The 17,135-nt window shown below is 34.5% G+C and overlaps 1 protein-coding gene across 4 annotated transcripts in view; it reads left to right on the forward strand.

Moving 5' to 3' along the window:
* LOC117116954 (beta-adrenergic receptor kinase 2-like) overlaps nt 1–17,135 on the forward strand; it is a 118,820-nt gene that overhangs the window by 41,909 nt on the left and 59,776 nt on the right. For all 4 annotated transcript variants that reach the window (XR_004446842.1, XM_033261098.1, XM_033261101.1 and 1 more), the window contains exon 4: nt 423–524. Coding sequence is in view for 3 of the 4 variants with exons in the window: in XM_033261098.1 (XP_033116989.1) it covers nt 423–524 (102 nt within the window). In the remaining variant the exon portion in view is untranslated. The remainder of the gene's footprint in view (nt 1–422; nt 525–17,135) is intronic.

A 17,135-nucleotide genomic window follows, 5' to 3' on the forward strand; every position in this document is an offset into this window, starting at 1 on the left:
GGATGTCACCGTCACTCAAAATGTTTTGAAATGACAATTTAAGTGTTTCAAAGGCAAATTTAATCAATTTCAGAGTCTACTAATATGTAGAAAATACATATATTTCTTTCTCCATGACAAATTGTGGTTTTTCTTCTTGACGAGGGGCAAGCTTACCTGGCTCTCCTGCTTGCGCCATCTCTGGCATGTGGTTGGAACTCCTGACTACAAGGCTTAGAACCTGGATGGAAAATGCTGTACTACCTTTCCCATTGAATTATATTATTTTTGTTGAACATAGATTTGATTATTGCCTGACAGTTGTCAGTTTTCATAACAACAACATTCATCTTTTATTTACCCTACCGATAATCAGTGAATCTTAGTAATTTTATCATTGTCTGTGATTATTATTAAATTATTATTGAATGTTTTCTTTTCAGATCAAAAAATATGAACAACTTGACTCTGATGAAGAGAGATTAAAAAGTGCAAGACAGATTTTTGATAATTACATCATGAAGGAACTCTTGTCCAGTACACATGTAAGTTAACATTTTTACAGATGTCAACAGATTTACATATTCTATATATATAAGTATAAGCCCATATACTTCAACATGAAATTTGGCTCATGTTTGCGGGTAAGCCTATACCTGAATACAAGAAAAAGCAAACAATGCTTGTAGCATGGCGTGGGTTCCCTAGATTGAAAATGGCATCTCAAAAAGATCTGGTTTAATGAGCTTTATCATCACATTTTATTTTGCTACAAGTGCTGATACCGATTGCCAGCTGATTTCAGGGAGAAAATCATTCATTAAGTATAGTACACACTCCATTCGAGACCCCTCTAATTCCAAGACCGTCTAATTCAAGACCACTTTTTCAAAGAACCATCTATAATTTTTAACCCAAGGCTCATCTAATAATTGGGAGGCCGAATCCTGAGACCACCCAAAACATTCAGGTTTCAAAGGTGGTCTTGATTTTGAGGGCGAACTGTAGTAAAAACATGAAAGTACTAGCTGTGAACAGCATGGTTGTTTTTTGTTGGCCGCTGTTAGGGCAGCCCTGGGAGTAGGTAGCTTAATTATGCAGATTCTAATGTAAATGGGATGGGCCTATACATGGGTTGAGCATTTTACAAAACCTCTAAAAGGAATAGCCGGTGGGCTTTATACAAGTGATGGACTTATTACCTGAGTTGGGCTTATATCTGACGTGAGCTTACTGTATACGCAAGGAACTATGATAACAATTTAAGGCGAGCCCACATTTGCCTGGTGTTTGTCGGAAAACGTATACACCTTGTGATATCTATCCCCTTGGGTGACTGTAAACAAAGAGACATAATAGTAATTGATTGTTTATGTGGTAAAGATGCATGGTGACTATAGAGAAGGGTAATGTTACGATTAGGAAGATTGCAATATTGGTGATTGACGAGAAGAATGACATTATGACATTGATGTGGAGGCAGATGATATTTCTGGCGATGGATATCAATTCTGACATCATTATGGTGGTAACGGTGTACTGAATGATGCTAGTGATAGAGTGATGATGTGGAGGAGGAGGGGGATGTTTATGTCGATATTAACTGTGCAGGGGATGATAGTAAGATAGTTGACGATTGATGAGGGGAATGATAGTGATGCCATGGCAATGAGGGAGACAATAATGCTGTCTGTTGTTCAATCAAACATGAGTAATCTGGTTTACTGCATTGGTTTTCACTCTCTTATATTATGGTACCATACTTTGTTGCTTGAAATAAATATGATGAATTTTTAATCCATCTGTTGTGTTACTGGGTAGCATAGACACAAAGTGACCCTTAGGGGTGAAGAAAGTCACTTAACATGCTAATTATTAGTCCTTACATTAATGAGAAGAATGGTGATGGTGATAATGACGATAGTGATGATTATGATATTGATGAATGATGATAAGTCTCTTATCTTATGCATCATGTTTCTGCTGAATAACGCCAAAAACATGTTTTTTTAAACAGTTAAATTCCTTCAGAACGCGTTTCTAAGAAAATTGCAACTAATAAAAACATGGTAGTGCGAGCATTGGCAGGTGGGCGGAGCTTATAATGACGAACACCAATGGAAGTTGAAGTTGACTTTCCTTCCTGCGAGCTACAGCGCATGCTGCGAAAGAAGTAAACAACACACTGCGAAAGTATGAAAAAATTATAGTAAATCTTCAAGCATGTCATCCCGCTGGTTTAATTTTTCTTTCTTTGCCCCGAATTTCCAGTGGACAAGTGATCAAACCAAAGAAGAGGTCAATTTGGGTCACCGACGGGTCATGACTACCACGGTATTGTGTTGCAGCTGAAAAGTGTACCAAAAAACACATGTTTTCTGAACGCCAACCCTGTAACGAATGCGTGTTAAAGCATGTGTTTTAAGAACGCATTCCTAACTGTGTTTTTGTTTTTTGGCCTGTTTCTTCTGCGAAAAAACATGTTTTTTGATAGCCGTTTAAAAACACATGTTTTTTGCTCAGCAGAAACAGGCCTATAAAGAGACTTCGTTGATAAAAGCATCACATTATTTTATTTATTTAAAAAAAAAAGGGGGGTCCCTGAATATCAGCCGACCTTCTAGGATACGCTGGAAGGATCACCCTCTCTCTATAAATATGGTAAAAAAAAAAAAAAGCTTGAAATCTCGTACATTTCTTTAGTTATTGTGTTCTTACATTGCGTGGGTTAAATCATTCTGAGTACCAATGGAAACAAGTATAACAATGAAATAAGATTTGTTTTGCTATTATAAGAATCCCAGTGATTTTCTATTGATTACCAATTGCTATCATTAAGACATCAAGTAGTTATTACTTGATGAAACCAACAGTGATGTTGGTAGCAATAAATCATGGATAAAGTTTAATAAAGATGAGTATAGACAACGAGGTATTAAGCATGTTGAATATTGACATTTGACAATAATAACTCCATCCTCATTTCTTGGATTACTGTGGCATTTTTTTTTGTCAATTCACATAAACTTTTCAATTCCATGAATAAGTATCATATTAAAGACAATAAGATAAAATCAATAAACAATGGAAAAAGGCCATTACAAAAGGCATTTGGCTTTAAAGTGGATGTTTTTATTGTGTAATAAATTTGAAGATGATAGGAATATAATTACCGATAATTATAAGTTAATGATGGTGAGAAAACAATATAGGCTTATTTACATAACATACATGAAATTAAACATGATAATTAATAACATAAACAAGTACAGAATATAATCATCAATGACTAGTATTTAACCCAATGTTGAATTAATAAAGGTTGTTCTATGACTCCCCATTTTAAAGATTTTAATTTCATCCAAAGTAAGATTAGTTTTCAGTTCATATTCTAAATTTATTTAATCTAAATGATAATATCACTGATAGTAGCTTAGAAACATTTTTTAAGGGAGTAACCATCTAAAATACTTATTAAAACTATATCCCTGCAGAAACTTGAGTCCTCATACTTTTGGGTAATCATTCCTGATGATGACATAATTAATGTCGAAATATTGAATCCCAACACGATGGCGTGTATTTCAATACTTGGAGTATGTATTATACTTTCTTATTTGGGTAATCTATTATTTATCTTTTAAAAATGTTCCTGTCTTTTCAATTTAAATTTTGATTTCATTATTTTTTTCAAATAATAGATTCAATTCTACTGTAATATATTACTGATTATCACATTTTGAAAGAGGGGAAAACATTATAAAAGCAAGGATATCAAAATTTGCATTAATACATGGTACACCCGATATTGTCGATTTGATTATGTGTAATCATCTTGGAATTGATTACTCCACCGATGATTATTTGTTGCCATGGTTTCATGAATGTGGTTGTATTCGTCAATAATTTCTTGTATGGAAGCCTTGAAAGTAGATGCCATTGAAAGGTATTTGATTGGAAATTTCTGCAAGTGAGACGATAAGGATATCTGCAATTTACTCTCTATTGTTAATTTTTAATATTATTTATTTTGCATATGGTAAAACTGAACGAGAGCGGTTGACACAGCGGTTGAAATTCTCAACTCTTTAACTTGAGGTCAGAGTTTTGAACCTTCGCTGTGAATTTTGTTTAATGTTCTTAGGCAAGGCACTCTATTTGCGGTTTCTGCCTCAACCCAAAAGCCCCATTCCCGGCAAAATTTCATTTGTTAAGAAAAATCTGATTTTTGTATTTGTTATAAAGATTTATAAATATAATACAAAATTGCTAGTTTAACTGAATTTAGACATTCCTTAACTTGAAAAAAATTAAAATAAGACTGCAGTTTTTTGTGTTCCACACAAAAAATAAATGCGGATGGATATTTCATGTTTGATTTTGCGATAGGACTGTGAAGAAATATAGTAGGCGCCGAAAATATTAGCCTATCCAAAACTGCTAGGCTAGGCCTAGCCTTACCTTGGTTTAGGTTCTGTTATCACACATAAAAACAGCCGACATGATATTTTCCGTTGGTAGTATTTACTGTACACTTCTGAAATACAATATTTTATAGGAATTATTGCAAATATGTTAAAAAACTGATTCTGATCGAGATTTAGACAAACATAAACGCGAGATGCGAAAAACAAAGACTAATCTCATTAGAGAGGGCGCATTTTTTTGACTGTATAAAGTATACATAAAAGCGAGAGCATTCCGGCGAATGTGATCTACAACCTTTGAATTTGCCTAGTAACGAAGAATTCTTCGAGAAAATGGTAATCTCCTATGAGAAATAGTCTGTTTTTCTCATTTTTTTTATTCTTTTGCATAAAACCAATATTTTTCCATGATTTATAATAATTAGAGTAATGCATATGCATTTTTTCTTTCAAAATTCATTTTTTAGTGAAGTTTTGCCCGCAGTCAGTAAAAAAGGTATAAAAATAGGCCCACGCCAAGCCAACACATGTCTGTCACAGTCTGAGTGTGTCATCAGAGGTTCCTGTTTTAAAAAAAATCTCGTGGGTGGAGGAACCCCCCTCTCGAACCCTTCTCCCCGCTGCACTTGCAGTAACCGCTATTACTAGGGGATTGGATTCATCACTAGTCACCAAGCGCAAGCTCGGTGGTCTAGTGGTTAAGACATCAGGCTAGATACCTGGAGGTCGTAGGTTTGATTCCCACCCGAATCACTCGCGAATTTTTTCGATAGTATTAGGGGACGTACTGAGTATTCGGTACGATAACACATCAGGTAGGACAAAACATCACTACCATTTTTCATGTGTTTTTTCCAGTGTTGGGATAATAAATGTGAAAGCGTATAGTGGTAATGCCTATATTATAAATCTACCACAATTTACAAAAGTACAGGCTAGTGTCTGTATAGCTGTATAGTCTATACTGTATATATTGAAAAAATCTTTTATTGAAAATATTATGTAATTTGTAAAACAGATAGGCATTGATGATGAGGTATGGATGTGCGCTTTTATTTAAGTGTCATATTGATGTGAATACAGTGTTTTTTAAAAAAGATTTTAAAGAAAAAAGATCTGTGTTTGGGTATATCAAACATTAAGATAAATCCATATCACAAGTAAAAAAAACCCTACTAATTTTGTTGATCACAAACTAAACAAATTAGGAAAATTATTTTGATATTTATCTGAACTAAAATAGCAAAATAACTTCCATAAAAAGAATCCAAAAACTTTTGTGATTTATTCACAAAAACAATTGTATTGGGTATGCCATCTAAAATAAAGTACAACAAATAAATAATAAATGAACTGAAAAAAAACCAACAAAAAACATGATTGTCTTTCTTAATAGGCAACAGTGACAAACGGACAAACAGTGCAGAACACCTGCTAGCTAGTTCAGATAAAATTTGTTGAATTCATTCCAAGCATTAATATGTTTAAATAATTTTGTGTGGGCGAGTTTTTTCTACATCATCGGTGCAAATTAATGGTTTGTGTACGTGAAATAGAATATTTACAATTAAGAGACAAACAGTAACTGACACATACGGTTATTTAGCGCACTCCTAAATATTACCGGGACCAGGTCAGACTCAATCCAATTGACAAATACATATAACCTTGGGTCGGTTGGGACTGAATTCACAAAATCTGCACCAAAATTGGCTGTAAACTATTTATAACATAAATTTCTAAGAATATGATTCATTTTGTCAGTGGCTTTTCCCAAATGTGACAAAAGTGCTGGGGCAACTGTTTTAATAGCTATGTGTGGAAAGAAATAATTTTACATACTGTCGAGGATAATGATATTATATGACAATTTTTGTAGCACCTGTATCTGTCGCATGCAATGTTCTATTTAGTAATATAACTTCGATTGGTTACTTATCGGGGAAATACTGCTTCCAGTACTGTTAACGAGTGCTGGTTGATGTAGGAAATCTGATTATGTGGGAACATTGATATTTAACCATGAAATGAAGCTTGGTGAGTGGATAACTGATTGCTTAGTATTTCCTTGATGCCCTATAAACCTAAAAGTTTCTTTGGGTGGGTTTCTTCTGAAAATCGAGATAGGAGCGGTTATCTTATCATTGGTAGATTATCAAAATAAGAATCACATATCAACTAAATTTTGACTCCACATGAAACGCGGTTGCGTATAGATACTGGGCTGTATGTATGACCTAATAATTACCCAGAATGCAATTTAAAATGACTGACTACCAAGGATGATACAGACAGGCAATGATGATTCCTCCAATCTGAATAAAAGCAGCTCATGTCGGTGTTCAAATATAACAAATGTTAAAATTTTGTTTTTAACAAAAGAGGATATTTTGTTGTCTTGGGAACAGAAGTTTAGCATTCCTTTTACTGATTTCTCCTTAATAAATAATAATAATATTGTATGTTTATCATTACTGGGCTGTGGGGAACATGTTCGATATTTCTGTTCATTATTGAAGAACTTGAGAATATGTAAAGGGGTAAATTATGTAAGTGGCCTAAATTATTGAGATGAGAAATATTTTGATAAAAATTAATTCTCAACCACAGTAGTAATTATGAAATTGCTAAAGGTATATAGTAGAATATACTCATTTAATGAATGCAGACAAGTGTTGTCTGCTTTTTCCCATGAAAATGGGGGAAACATTACCGAGGATAAGTGCCAAATAGCAAGCTATTAAGAGTAAAGGCTAATGGTTAAAGTTGAAACTATTGGGTCACTTTGCTAATGCGAGCAGACTATATATAGAATGATATTGATGCTACCTATTACACTTTCTATAGTGCAGATGATACTGGCGATGAAGAATTGGACAGAGCTTTTAATATATTATATCACTATCTAGTAGGCGTGCTAGATTCTGTCTCATATTGAGTCCTCCTCCACTAACTGGTTAAAGAAGGATGAACAAATTAAATTATAATACAGGTTACATCATTAGAGTAGCATTCGTAATTTTAAACCTAAAATAAAGACAGATGAAATAAAAATATGTAAATTAAATAAAAAATAAAATTCTGTATCTATTAAACAAATTCCTAGAACAGAAAATATTATGTAATTTTAGATGCTTACTATTAGCATCAAATATATAAAGATTTCAGATAATATTCACTAGAGAATTTAAAAAGAGAATAAGGAGGATGATGTACTATTTTTCTTTTATTCTGATTTTGGACACCCATATTGCTAAAATTTACTTTTACCCAAAGAATCAAATTACACAATGTTATCTAGCATGATGCATTGATATATAAGACTGACATAATTATAAATATTTAAAAAATCTACTACTTTTCAAAATATTATTTGAAGCCCATTATTTCTTTTGATGATGGAATTAACTTATTATTCTACAAAGTTTATCGATTGTTTGTTTTACATATGAATAAGCTGGTATGAGGTATGGAAGCATAGTAAGTGGACATGAGATCTTGTGGCTACACCAAATCTTAATTATTATATTTAAAACAACATCTGTATATTATAAGTAGATGGTTTTCATTCATCTGTACTGTACAGTACCATAATGTAGGCTTATACTCAGACAATGCATAGTTTACAAAAAAAAAATTGATGATTGTATTTTCAAATTTAGATTTATATCTCATTGTTTTTTGTTTTTGTTTATATGAGATTTTAGAATTTTTGAGAATGTTTTTCATTCAGAATTTATTACTGAATAGAATCTTTACTATCTCTCCATATCTGTCTTTTTTATTTTTATTAAAACCAAAAAAAACAAAAAAAAAAACACCAGGGAAAAATTTACTGTAATTTCACCCTTCCCTCATGTTTGGTACTAACCAGATTTGAGCATAAAAAATATATGAATTCAAATACAAGATATTATACAAGTCAGTTATAGTCATCTCTGGTTTCCTAAGCTCATGAATATTCATGAGACACTCACACAACCATATCATATATTACAATACAGTATGTTGAAATTTACAATTAATTTGTAAAACATCTTCAAAATATAGTATGTTGAAAATCATTTATCAAAAGTCAGGTTTTGGTGTTAAAATATTTCAGTTGATTTGTTAGTGAAAAAACATGTAAATTCCAAGTAAAACCTATTCAGTCAACTCATATATTCATGACAGAATTATAACATATATATGTATATATATGTATATATAAATAATATAACTTGTTTGCATCCTTGAGTTAAGGCACTTCATCTGCATTGCATCTTTCCACCCAGGAGCTAAATAGCTGCCTGGCAGGACAGTTATTTCTATTTAAAGCTCTTTGATCAGTCAAATTGCAAATTTATTGTACTTAACTTGATGAGATTTCATTTCAATACATTATTTGTTGGATGTTCAAGCACATTTATACCTTGTTTGAGTCAAACTATTACAACTTAAGTGTCCAACGAATTCAGTCAACCGCTCGGCATGCAGTATTACTAAGTTTAAAAAGTAGGTACAAATCACCAAATTGAAAGGTCTGCACCTGTCTCTTATACACATCTAGATGTGTATAAGAGACAGTGTTTGTGGATATTGTTTACCGTACCTTACGTGACTGCGATCATATTTCACGACCAATCAAAATTGGTGGCGAAATATCCCACCCACATGCGATGCATGCTGCTGCTGTAAATTTGAGTTTATTTTTAGTTCAAAAAGTAGCACACCCTCTATTTTTCATTGGAATTAAGTGGAATGATGTCGGTACAGTAATATGTGTATTATATCAGATATAATACAGAAAATATTTATAAGCTATCTTTTATGGATTCAAACTAATTACATTACTATGTGTGTTAAACCACACATTTAGATCACTATGTTTTAGAAAACCATTTACTTGTATGTTTTGTTGTATTTCTGGGGCCTATCATACAGAGACTAAATCAGGACATTTAAACAAACATCGCCACCATAAAAAGTTGGTCCTAGCTAGGCCTAGGACTAGAAGGATAGGGCTTTTTTGTCATCCGGCCTAGGCCTAGGAGCGAGTGTTTGTGTACTACTACCATACTATTATTGTACTATGCTTCTTCATTCTTCTTGGATGTGTGGACTCTGTTGTACATTTAAAAACTATAAGTATTTAATTAATGATTAAAAAAAGAAATTAATCGGTTTTCAATTAAATTTGTTTAGTTTAATATCATAAACGATGACGACAGCGGCGATGGGTCAGACATTTTGTTATCATACCACGATAACTAAAATTTGGCAAGTCTGATTAGTTTCAAATTTGGTAGAATGCAATGAATGACTTTGGTGACTATTAATTATCGCAATAACCAAATTTGCGTTTATTTTCTGCATACTACGTACACAACTGCATGTTTTGGTTTTTATCTCCATTTTGAGGAACTTACTACGGTATAAGCACTCTCTGTTCCCTGATTCCTGATGATGACATAATTAATGACGAAATATTGAATCCTGACATGATGGCGTGCATTTCGATACTTGGAGTATGGACAGTATTATACTATCTTATCTGTTCCCTGAATTTAGTAAGTTTTAAATCCACTTAGTAAACTGAAACCCCTATTGTCGCCATTTCAAATCTACTCATCTGAAAATATTTTTTACTTAATCATAAAACAGCATGCAAACCTTGCTACAGCTTGTAACGTGAAGATGACAACGATCGTTTTCTCATCGGTCAAGCCGAGAAGCACCTGGGTGTTACAATTGATTGACCAACATGCCAATTCAGTTGTAATAATTTGTCTATAAGTAGACCTGCTTGACCAGTTTCTGAGGTCACTGGTTTCTTAATGATTTTTGGATGTTGTGATCTCCTCCCAGCAGACATATAATTCGTAATTTTGTCTATTAGACACTGATGAGTCGATTTAAATAGACAAAATTATGTTTTAAGTAACAAACAAAACAAGCATCAGTATGGTTAATGCTTTAGATCGGAGGGGGGGGGGCAATAAAAATAGGATATAGGGCCAAAGCAAATTATTGATTTAGCACTGAGGTCTGCACTCTACTTCAACATTTCCAGAAAACTTGTAACCTTCATGTGCTGCTTTTATACCACTTTATACCTAGTTTTAATACAGTGGAATCTTCGAATGCCGAATGGCCAGAAAACAAAATTTCACACTGAACCAAACTTTTTTTCCAGTCGCAAAAACCTTTCCTATTCTTCCGTTAATTAAAATACTTTCCGATGAAATAATGCAATAATCATCATTGTCTAGGAATTAACAACCAGGTCTAGCAGAACACCCTGTGAATGAACCTTTCGTACAGCTAGTTCAGTCCCAATAGCATTGCCATAGATATTGTCTATTGATTAAAATGACTTGCTAGTAAGCATTGTTTTAATAAAGTGCATTATTGCCTTCGTCCTAATCCTTAAAAATCGATTGGAATCAAAACCTGAAATGAAGAAGGGAACTAACATTTTTTTCTGACTCTTTTTGAGTAATTTTTAAATTATTTTTAAATTTAATTCGGATTTGGATGTCGTTAGATTCATCAGTGTAAATTACAAATGCATGGCTTCACTCATTCCTCATGCTAATTACAAGGAAATTTGTAGAGAATGACATTTAAATTTGTTAGATTTATTTAGATTAGACTCTAAAACAGCTGAGAGCAGCTTAGCTCAGTAGGCTAGAGGGCTGAAGTACAAGTTACAATACCATCTTTCGGATGATACGTTTAAGCCGTTGGTCCCGTCTGCATTAATGGCCCATGTGCACATTAAAGAACGCAGTACACTCTTCGGAAAAGAGTAGGGGAATTGTCTCCCGGTGTACTGCCCAATCACCACCAGAAGGACCCCACTGGAAATAAATCTTCTTCTAGACTTTCGTGGGCTATCCTTGGTGTTTACACCGAATAAATCCAAACAAAACCACGAGGGTTTCTTGTTTTAATGAATCTGTTTAATTAAAAATATATCGGTTTACACTGAGCTTGTTCCTGTCAGCTCACTATGAAACTTCGGGCGATCTGACGTCACCACAGCCAAGCACGTTTGCCCATCCATGTGACCTGATGTTTACAACAACCGACCAGCAAGTCGCGTCATAACCACGAAGAATGTGTTGCGTTTAAAAAACATATCAGGCAAAAATTGCACGTACACACAATATACAAGCATTTTATTGGTACAGTAATTAGATTTGCTGTGCCGTACAGAAAAACAACAGTGGTAGTGTATGTATTATATGTTAAATAATATGTTAACTTTTTGTAGGCTAGTCATATCGCACTCACAGGGCTTTGATAAGCCTATTTCAGCTTCTAGGCCCTAACTGGCCTACAACAGCCTTGTTCGGAAAGGGTTCAATAAAAATGTTCCACAAACCGACTTTCCGGAAAACCGAACATCGTACCTGGTCTGGAGGGGTGTCAGTATTAGGAGAGTGCACTGTACTAATTTTTTCAAATAATCAGTGTTGGGTCATAAAACGGGGTTTTCAAGCCGAAAATGATTGTAGGCGGCCAAAGATTTGACCGGGCCACGCACATGGGGTTGTCCTGGCCGGTGGGCCACACTATGCCCACCTGTGTTTTAGGTAGGTCACATAGTTGATGATACAATAGCAATGCAAAGTTCAAGATAATGTTATTGCTGCGAAGCAGCCAATTCATATTCTTGACAGCAATTTGACCTGTGAAAGGTCATTGTTTGTCAAAAATCAATCGCCTGAGACAACTGAAAAGCGGAGTTTCCTTCTTTCGTTCTGCCGCGTAAAATCAATTACTTTAGGCAACGTTTGTAGACTAACCTACTCGTACCAACGTCGGCATGTCGCGACGCTGGAGTACTATTCAGCGTTTTCACTATATTTCTAGGTTTCCTATTTTTACGTTTAATCGGCTCATGTCTCAGCCACAATATTTTGAGGACAATATTATTTACGAACCCAGTTAAACTTCTTTACTAGCCTATTTCAACGTGCTAATTATTACATTTAGGCGACGCTTGTTGTAGACTGGCATAGTGTTTGCGGAAATAAATACCATTTTATACACATGCGCAGATCGATTCGCCAGAAGCGAGTCATCGCCAGCAGCAGCGAGCCATCGCCAGCAGAGAGATGTCACTGCAGCAAAACACTATTGTACCAACGCTGTTCTAATAATATCGTGCTCATATTATTTGTTATATTTTTATTATTCATTATTTTCACTTGACTCGCATAGATAATTTTGTTCGAAGAACATTTTATGCAGTTGTACTTCGCAGCACTTCACTTGCAATTTGCAATTTCTAGTATGAAGGGTATTCTCATTAAAATGCAGGCAGTACTTAGAACAGCACATTTACAGCAGGAAAAACGAAATATTGAAAAGGCATTAAGAAAATTAATGTAGAAATAATAGTAATTTAAATTAATAATAAAGATGTTTCCCATATACTTGGTAGGTTTGTGTTTTTTATATACCTTTTGTTTTATTGTATGTTGTTGACTATACAGAGGGTTATGCTTTTTTAAAATATATATTAATATGCTGTAATTAATACACATTTAATTGAGTGAATTCGTTCTAGTGGCACGTCATCGCGCAAATTGAATACTCCCTATTGAACGGTGACTGGACGATTGTCCTGAAATTGACCTTCTGATCTATCAAAAGAAAGCACTCTCTTTATCAATAAAAACAGACAGAATTTTGTCTGGTCCTTTGTAATTCATGATGAAAAGTGAGAGAGGGATGAAAGTCCTCGCTCGGTTTGATTAATCAATTCCAGGCTTACACTTCCTGGTTTTCTACATTATAGGGCCCTGTTTTGGACTTCTCTGTATATGCGCTTAGCCTGGGTCCTAAAGATTAAAATTTGACCCAGCCCATTAGCACACGGTTTAAGTGCAAACGGGTCTGTCGATTGCGCTGCACTGAAAAAAGAAAGTCTTCTGGCAGGAGTGTGTATCTACTGCCTTAATAACTGGGATTTTTTATTGTCGGACAGACATGTACTCCCATTTCCACAACAATTTTATTGGACCAAAACTCATGGGGAGAAATTTTATGGATAGTATGCCTGAAAATTGTGCTTTTAGAGAACAGTATTAGGGATTGGCAATCAAAATAATGTTATTTGCATATGCAAATTAATATCTTTGGTCAGACGATCTTGTCATGTTGGATGACCGGGGGAGGGGGGTTTCCCGGGCTTGTCTGTCAGGGGAGAATTCCCTGCTTTTCCCTACTGGTGCTGGTGCTGCCACTGTTTAATTATACATCAATTTACAAACCTGTGCGGACAGATAGATGTTTGTGCTTGGCAAGTATTGACTGGTTTTAACAAGATATTTATTCTGCCTGTATATATATACTGGCTGTGATATGTTCGTTTTTTTGTCTGATCTATACTTGTACATTGTGCATGGATCCTTGTGTGTGTATATTGATTTGCTGTGTGAATGACTGCTGTGTATTGCAATTGGATTCATGAATACTAATGTTGCATATGAGTGCTGGTTGGTGGAAATTTCTGTTATGCTAAGTTCTTTATTGGATAGTGTTCTCTTATTGTTGTGTGAACATGTCTGTAGTAATTATCTGTTGGGATAATTAATAATGAGTTGATATGTGCTGATGTGTATGAGAATTGTAATTTGTTTAATGAATTCTTGCATTGATATTATGTCTATCATCATCATGCCACAACAACCACCATCATCATCATCATCATCATATCATCATAATTTTCATATTCTTCATATAATTATTATTATCATCATCATCATTATCATCATCATCTATTATCATGTATATATCATATTATCATCATGTATATATCATATTATCATCATCATCTAGAATATCATTATGTCAATATTATCATAATTAACATCATTGTTATCATCATTATCATTGTCATCATCATAACTGTCATAATCATTGTCATTGTCATCCGTGACACCTAAAACTAATTAATAAAAAGAAATGTAGTGATCAATCATTAGCATCACCTAGAAATGCTTAATTAATATCATAAACATTGTCTTAGCTCTGTTAATTGATAAATGTCTATCATCTTATTACTGTATTTGTTTATAATATATATTGAGTCTCGGAAGAAGAATGCTTGAGCGGTATGAAGGGTCCTTTGTCGATAACATTCACCAACCTTCTGGCCGCCTGAAGTCTATGAACATCCGCGCCAATATTGATGTTAATCATTGGTTAGGGATTTTCTTAGAACTTCGCCTCATCATCAGGAAACTCATGGTTATGAGTTAAAATTCCCAAGACAACCCCATAGCATTCTCAGGAATTGTGTCAATTATGTCATTGGCATTAATAGCCAATAGTAATCAGAAGCATTTATGCATTGTGATACAGTAGTTAAAATACCAGCCATCATTTCAGAGCTGGTGGGAGGTTTGTGAATATCACTTAGGCAAATTCCAGATTTACCATCAGCTTATTGTTAAAGTTAAAAGGTTAGCAATTGCATCCTTTTGTTGTCAACAAGGAAACTTAGTGTTCATTTCATCATCAAATACCATCAATGCACTGGGTATCCCCCTGGGGGCAAAACAGATCCAAAGATACATTACTGGAGTGATAAAGACACCGAATGCAATCGCGTTGTATTTCTGTTTTGATGTCATCAATGTCCCAATAGTTTTTCAGTTTTGGGAAATGGAAAAGCTTTGAAGTTTTGCATTCTGATTCTCAGATACATGGTTAAACCCCCTCTCTTTAAACTGCTTAAACTCCTCTCCCTAAGGCTTAAACCCCTTTCCCAAAGGCTCAAACCCCACTTCCAAAAGCTTAAAGCTCTTTTCCTTAAGCTTTTGTCAAGACTTAGGCAAGAACAACAATGAAATCAGATTTTATTTTGTTTTGTTTGATCAATCTTTGTCAGATAACGTCTGGTTTACAGACTTAAGCCTACAAATCATGAGTCGTTTCCATGTCAGTTGGGAGGCGGACAACGTTCTTCTTCATCAGACATTGTATGATCAAAAATTGTAAAGTCTGACAAATAAATATAAAGTACTTGATCAAAATCAGTGTACTTAATATATTAATATCTCTTTGAGGCTAAGACACATAATTATTATAAAGGAAAAAAAATCTCAAGATGTGGTGAATGCGGTTTGTTTCGGGTTGTTGACAAATTAGCACCAGCTACCATCTCCAACCCTCTTTCTATTTATAACAACCCTAAATCACTTGCCAACAAATTTTCTGAAATCTTCATTCTAAAGATTGAAAAACTCTGTAGAATCTTGCATCCATCTCCCCTCAAACATCAATATTTGAATCTGAATCTTGTATAAGTGAGTTTAATTGCTTTAATGCTGTCTCAGAAGAGAACATACAGTACTTGAGGTTACCAGTCACCATCCATTTCTTCATTCCCTAGGATTCTTGCCATCCAATTTCAGAATCATGGCTTCAATTTGTATTAAAGTAACAGGACCAAAAACAATTCCACTCCAAGTCTTATGGTTTAGGTGTCAAGTGGGGGTGCGTAAATTGTCTATTAAGTTTACATTAGAATTGAAGTTTAAGTTCCACCTTCAATTTCCTGTTTGAAATGAAAGGTAAGAATAAAAACGTAAGAAGGGCAAGATACTATGACATTCTATGACATTCATTTTTTCTTTTGTGTTACATGATATGCTCAATGTCAGTCTTGAAAAACCAATGAATGTAGTCTAGACATTTCCCGTTGTACTTTTTGTGTCTAATTGAAGCGATAAAAGCCCCGACACAACTTTACTTCCTTAAAGTCATAGGCATTTGGATGGGGGAGGGAGTAGAAAAGTAAATGAGGCTGGAGTTATTGAGAGTCTTACAAGTAAGATAGGGGTGTCTATCTGATGGGTCTTTGCCTTTCATTGAAAGATGGCTAACATTAATAATGACTTTGTGGAGTTTTATCTGTAATTTTAACTTCCCAAATGTTCTTCCTACTGATCTTCTTGACTATAACCTGTATGTTCAGGGCTTGATTTTTTACTAGCCCGGCATACAATGGCTGGTAAAAACTACTCCGGGCAAGTCAACCTCCCTTCCTTTTTGCCCGGTGGGCTAGTGAACAAAGCCTACAGTGCCTCCGGAAACTATTGCAATTTTTCATGCGCGCAGGCTTCGTAGATACATTGTAGCCTGATATAAGCAAGCCTACGAAGCGAACCTACAAAGCAAAAGTGTGTTGTTTATTTGTATGTGCAAAAAGACTGCTGTAGCTTACGGAGCGGTTTTTAAAATACGGAAAAAGTACACTTGATTTGATGGGAGTCTCCATTTCCACACTCGCTGGCGATGACGGGAACTTGTTTGTACTTCTGTATTATTTTTTTTTCAATATTTTAGCCTAGGGCCTAGCCTGTTTATTTACAATTATTTTACCTCTTTTAACTGTCAAAAAATGATGTCCTCAATTGAAATACACACATGTGAAAAGATTGTTCATTAAATAATATTTTGTATGGTTGTCTTGATTTAGTAAGATAAATAATAAATATAAAGAAGAATTAAGGTCCGTTGATTGTAAAATTACTGAATGTCACTTGAAAAACCCAATGGAAAATAAACCTTGGCAACCCCGAAAATCCAGCAACGTGTGCACAAATCAGAACACAGTAAAGTGTGTTAAAGGTTTACCTCGTGGCAAGTGTTAGAAAGCTCTGGGCGACAGTAAGTCAAAAACGAAGGAAATGTCGTCCAGCATGACTAGCCTTAATTCGGCAAGGT

The sequence above is a fragment of the Anneissia japonica genome, unplaced genomic scaffold, assembly GCF_011630105.1.
Source record: "Anneissia japonica isolate Jap-2015-1 unplaced genomic scaffold, ASM1163010v1 scaffold287943_len491860_cov182, whole genome shotgun sequence".
NCBI lineage: Eukaryota > Metazoa > Echinodermata > Crinoidea > Comatulida > Comatulidae > Anneissia > Anneissia japonica.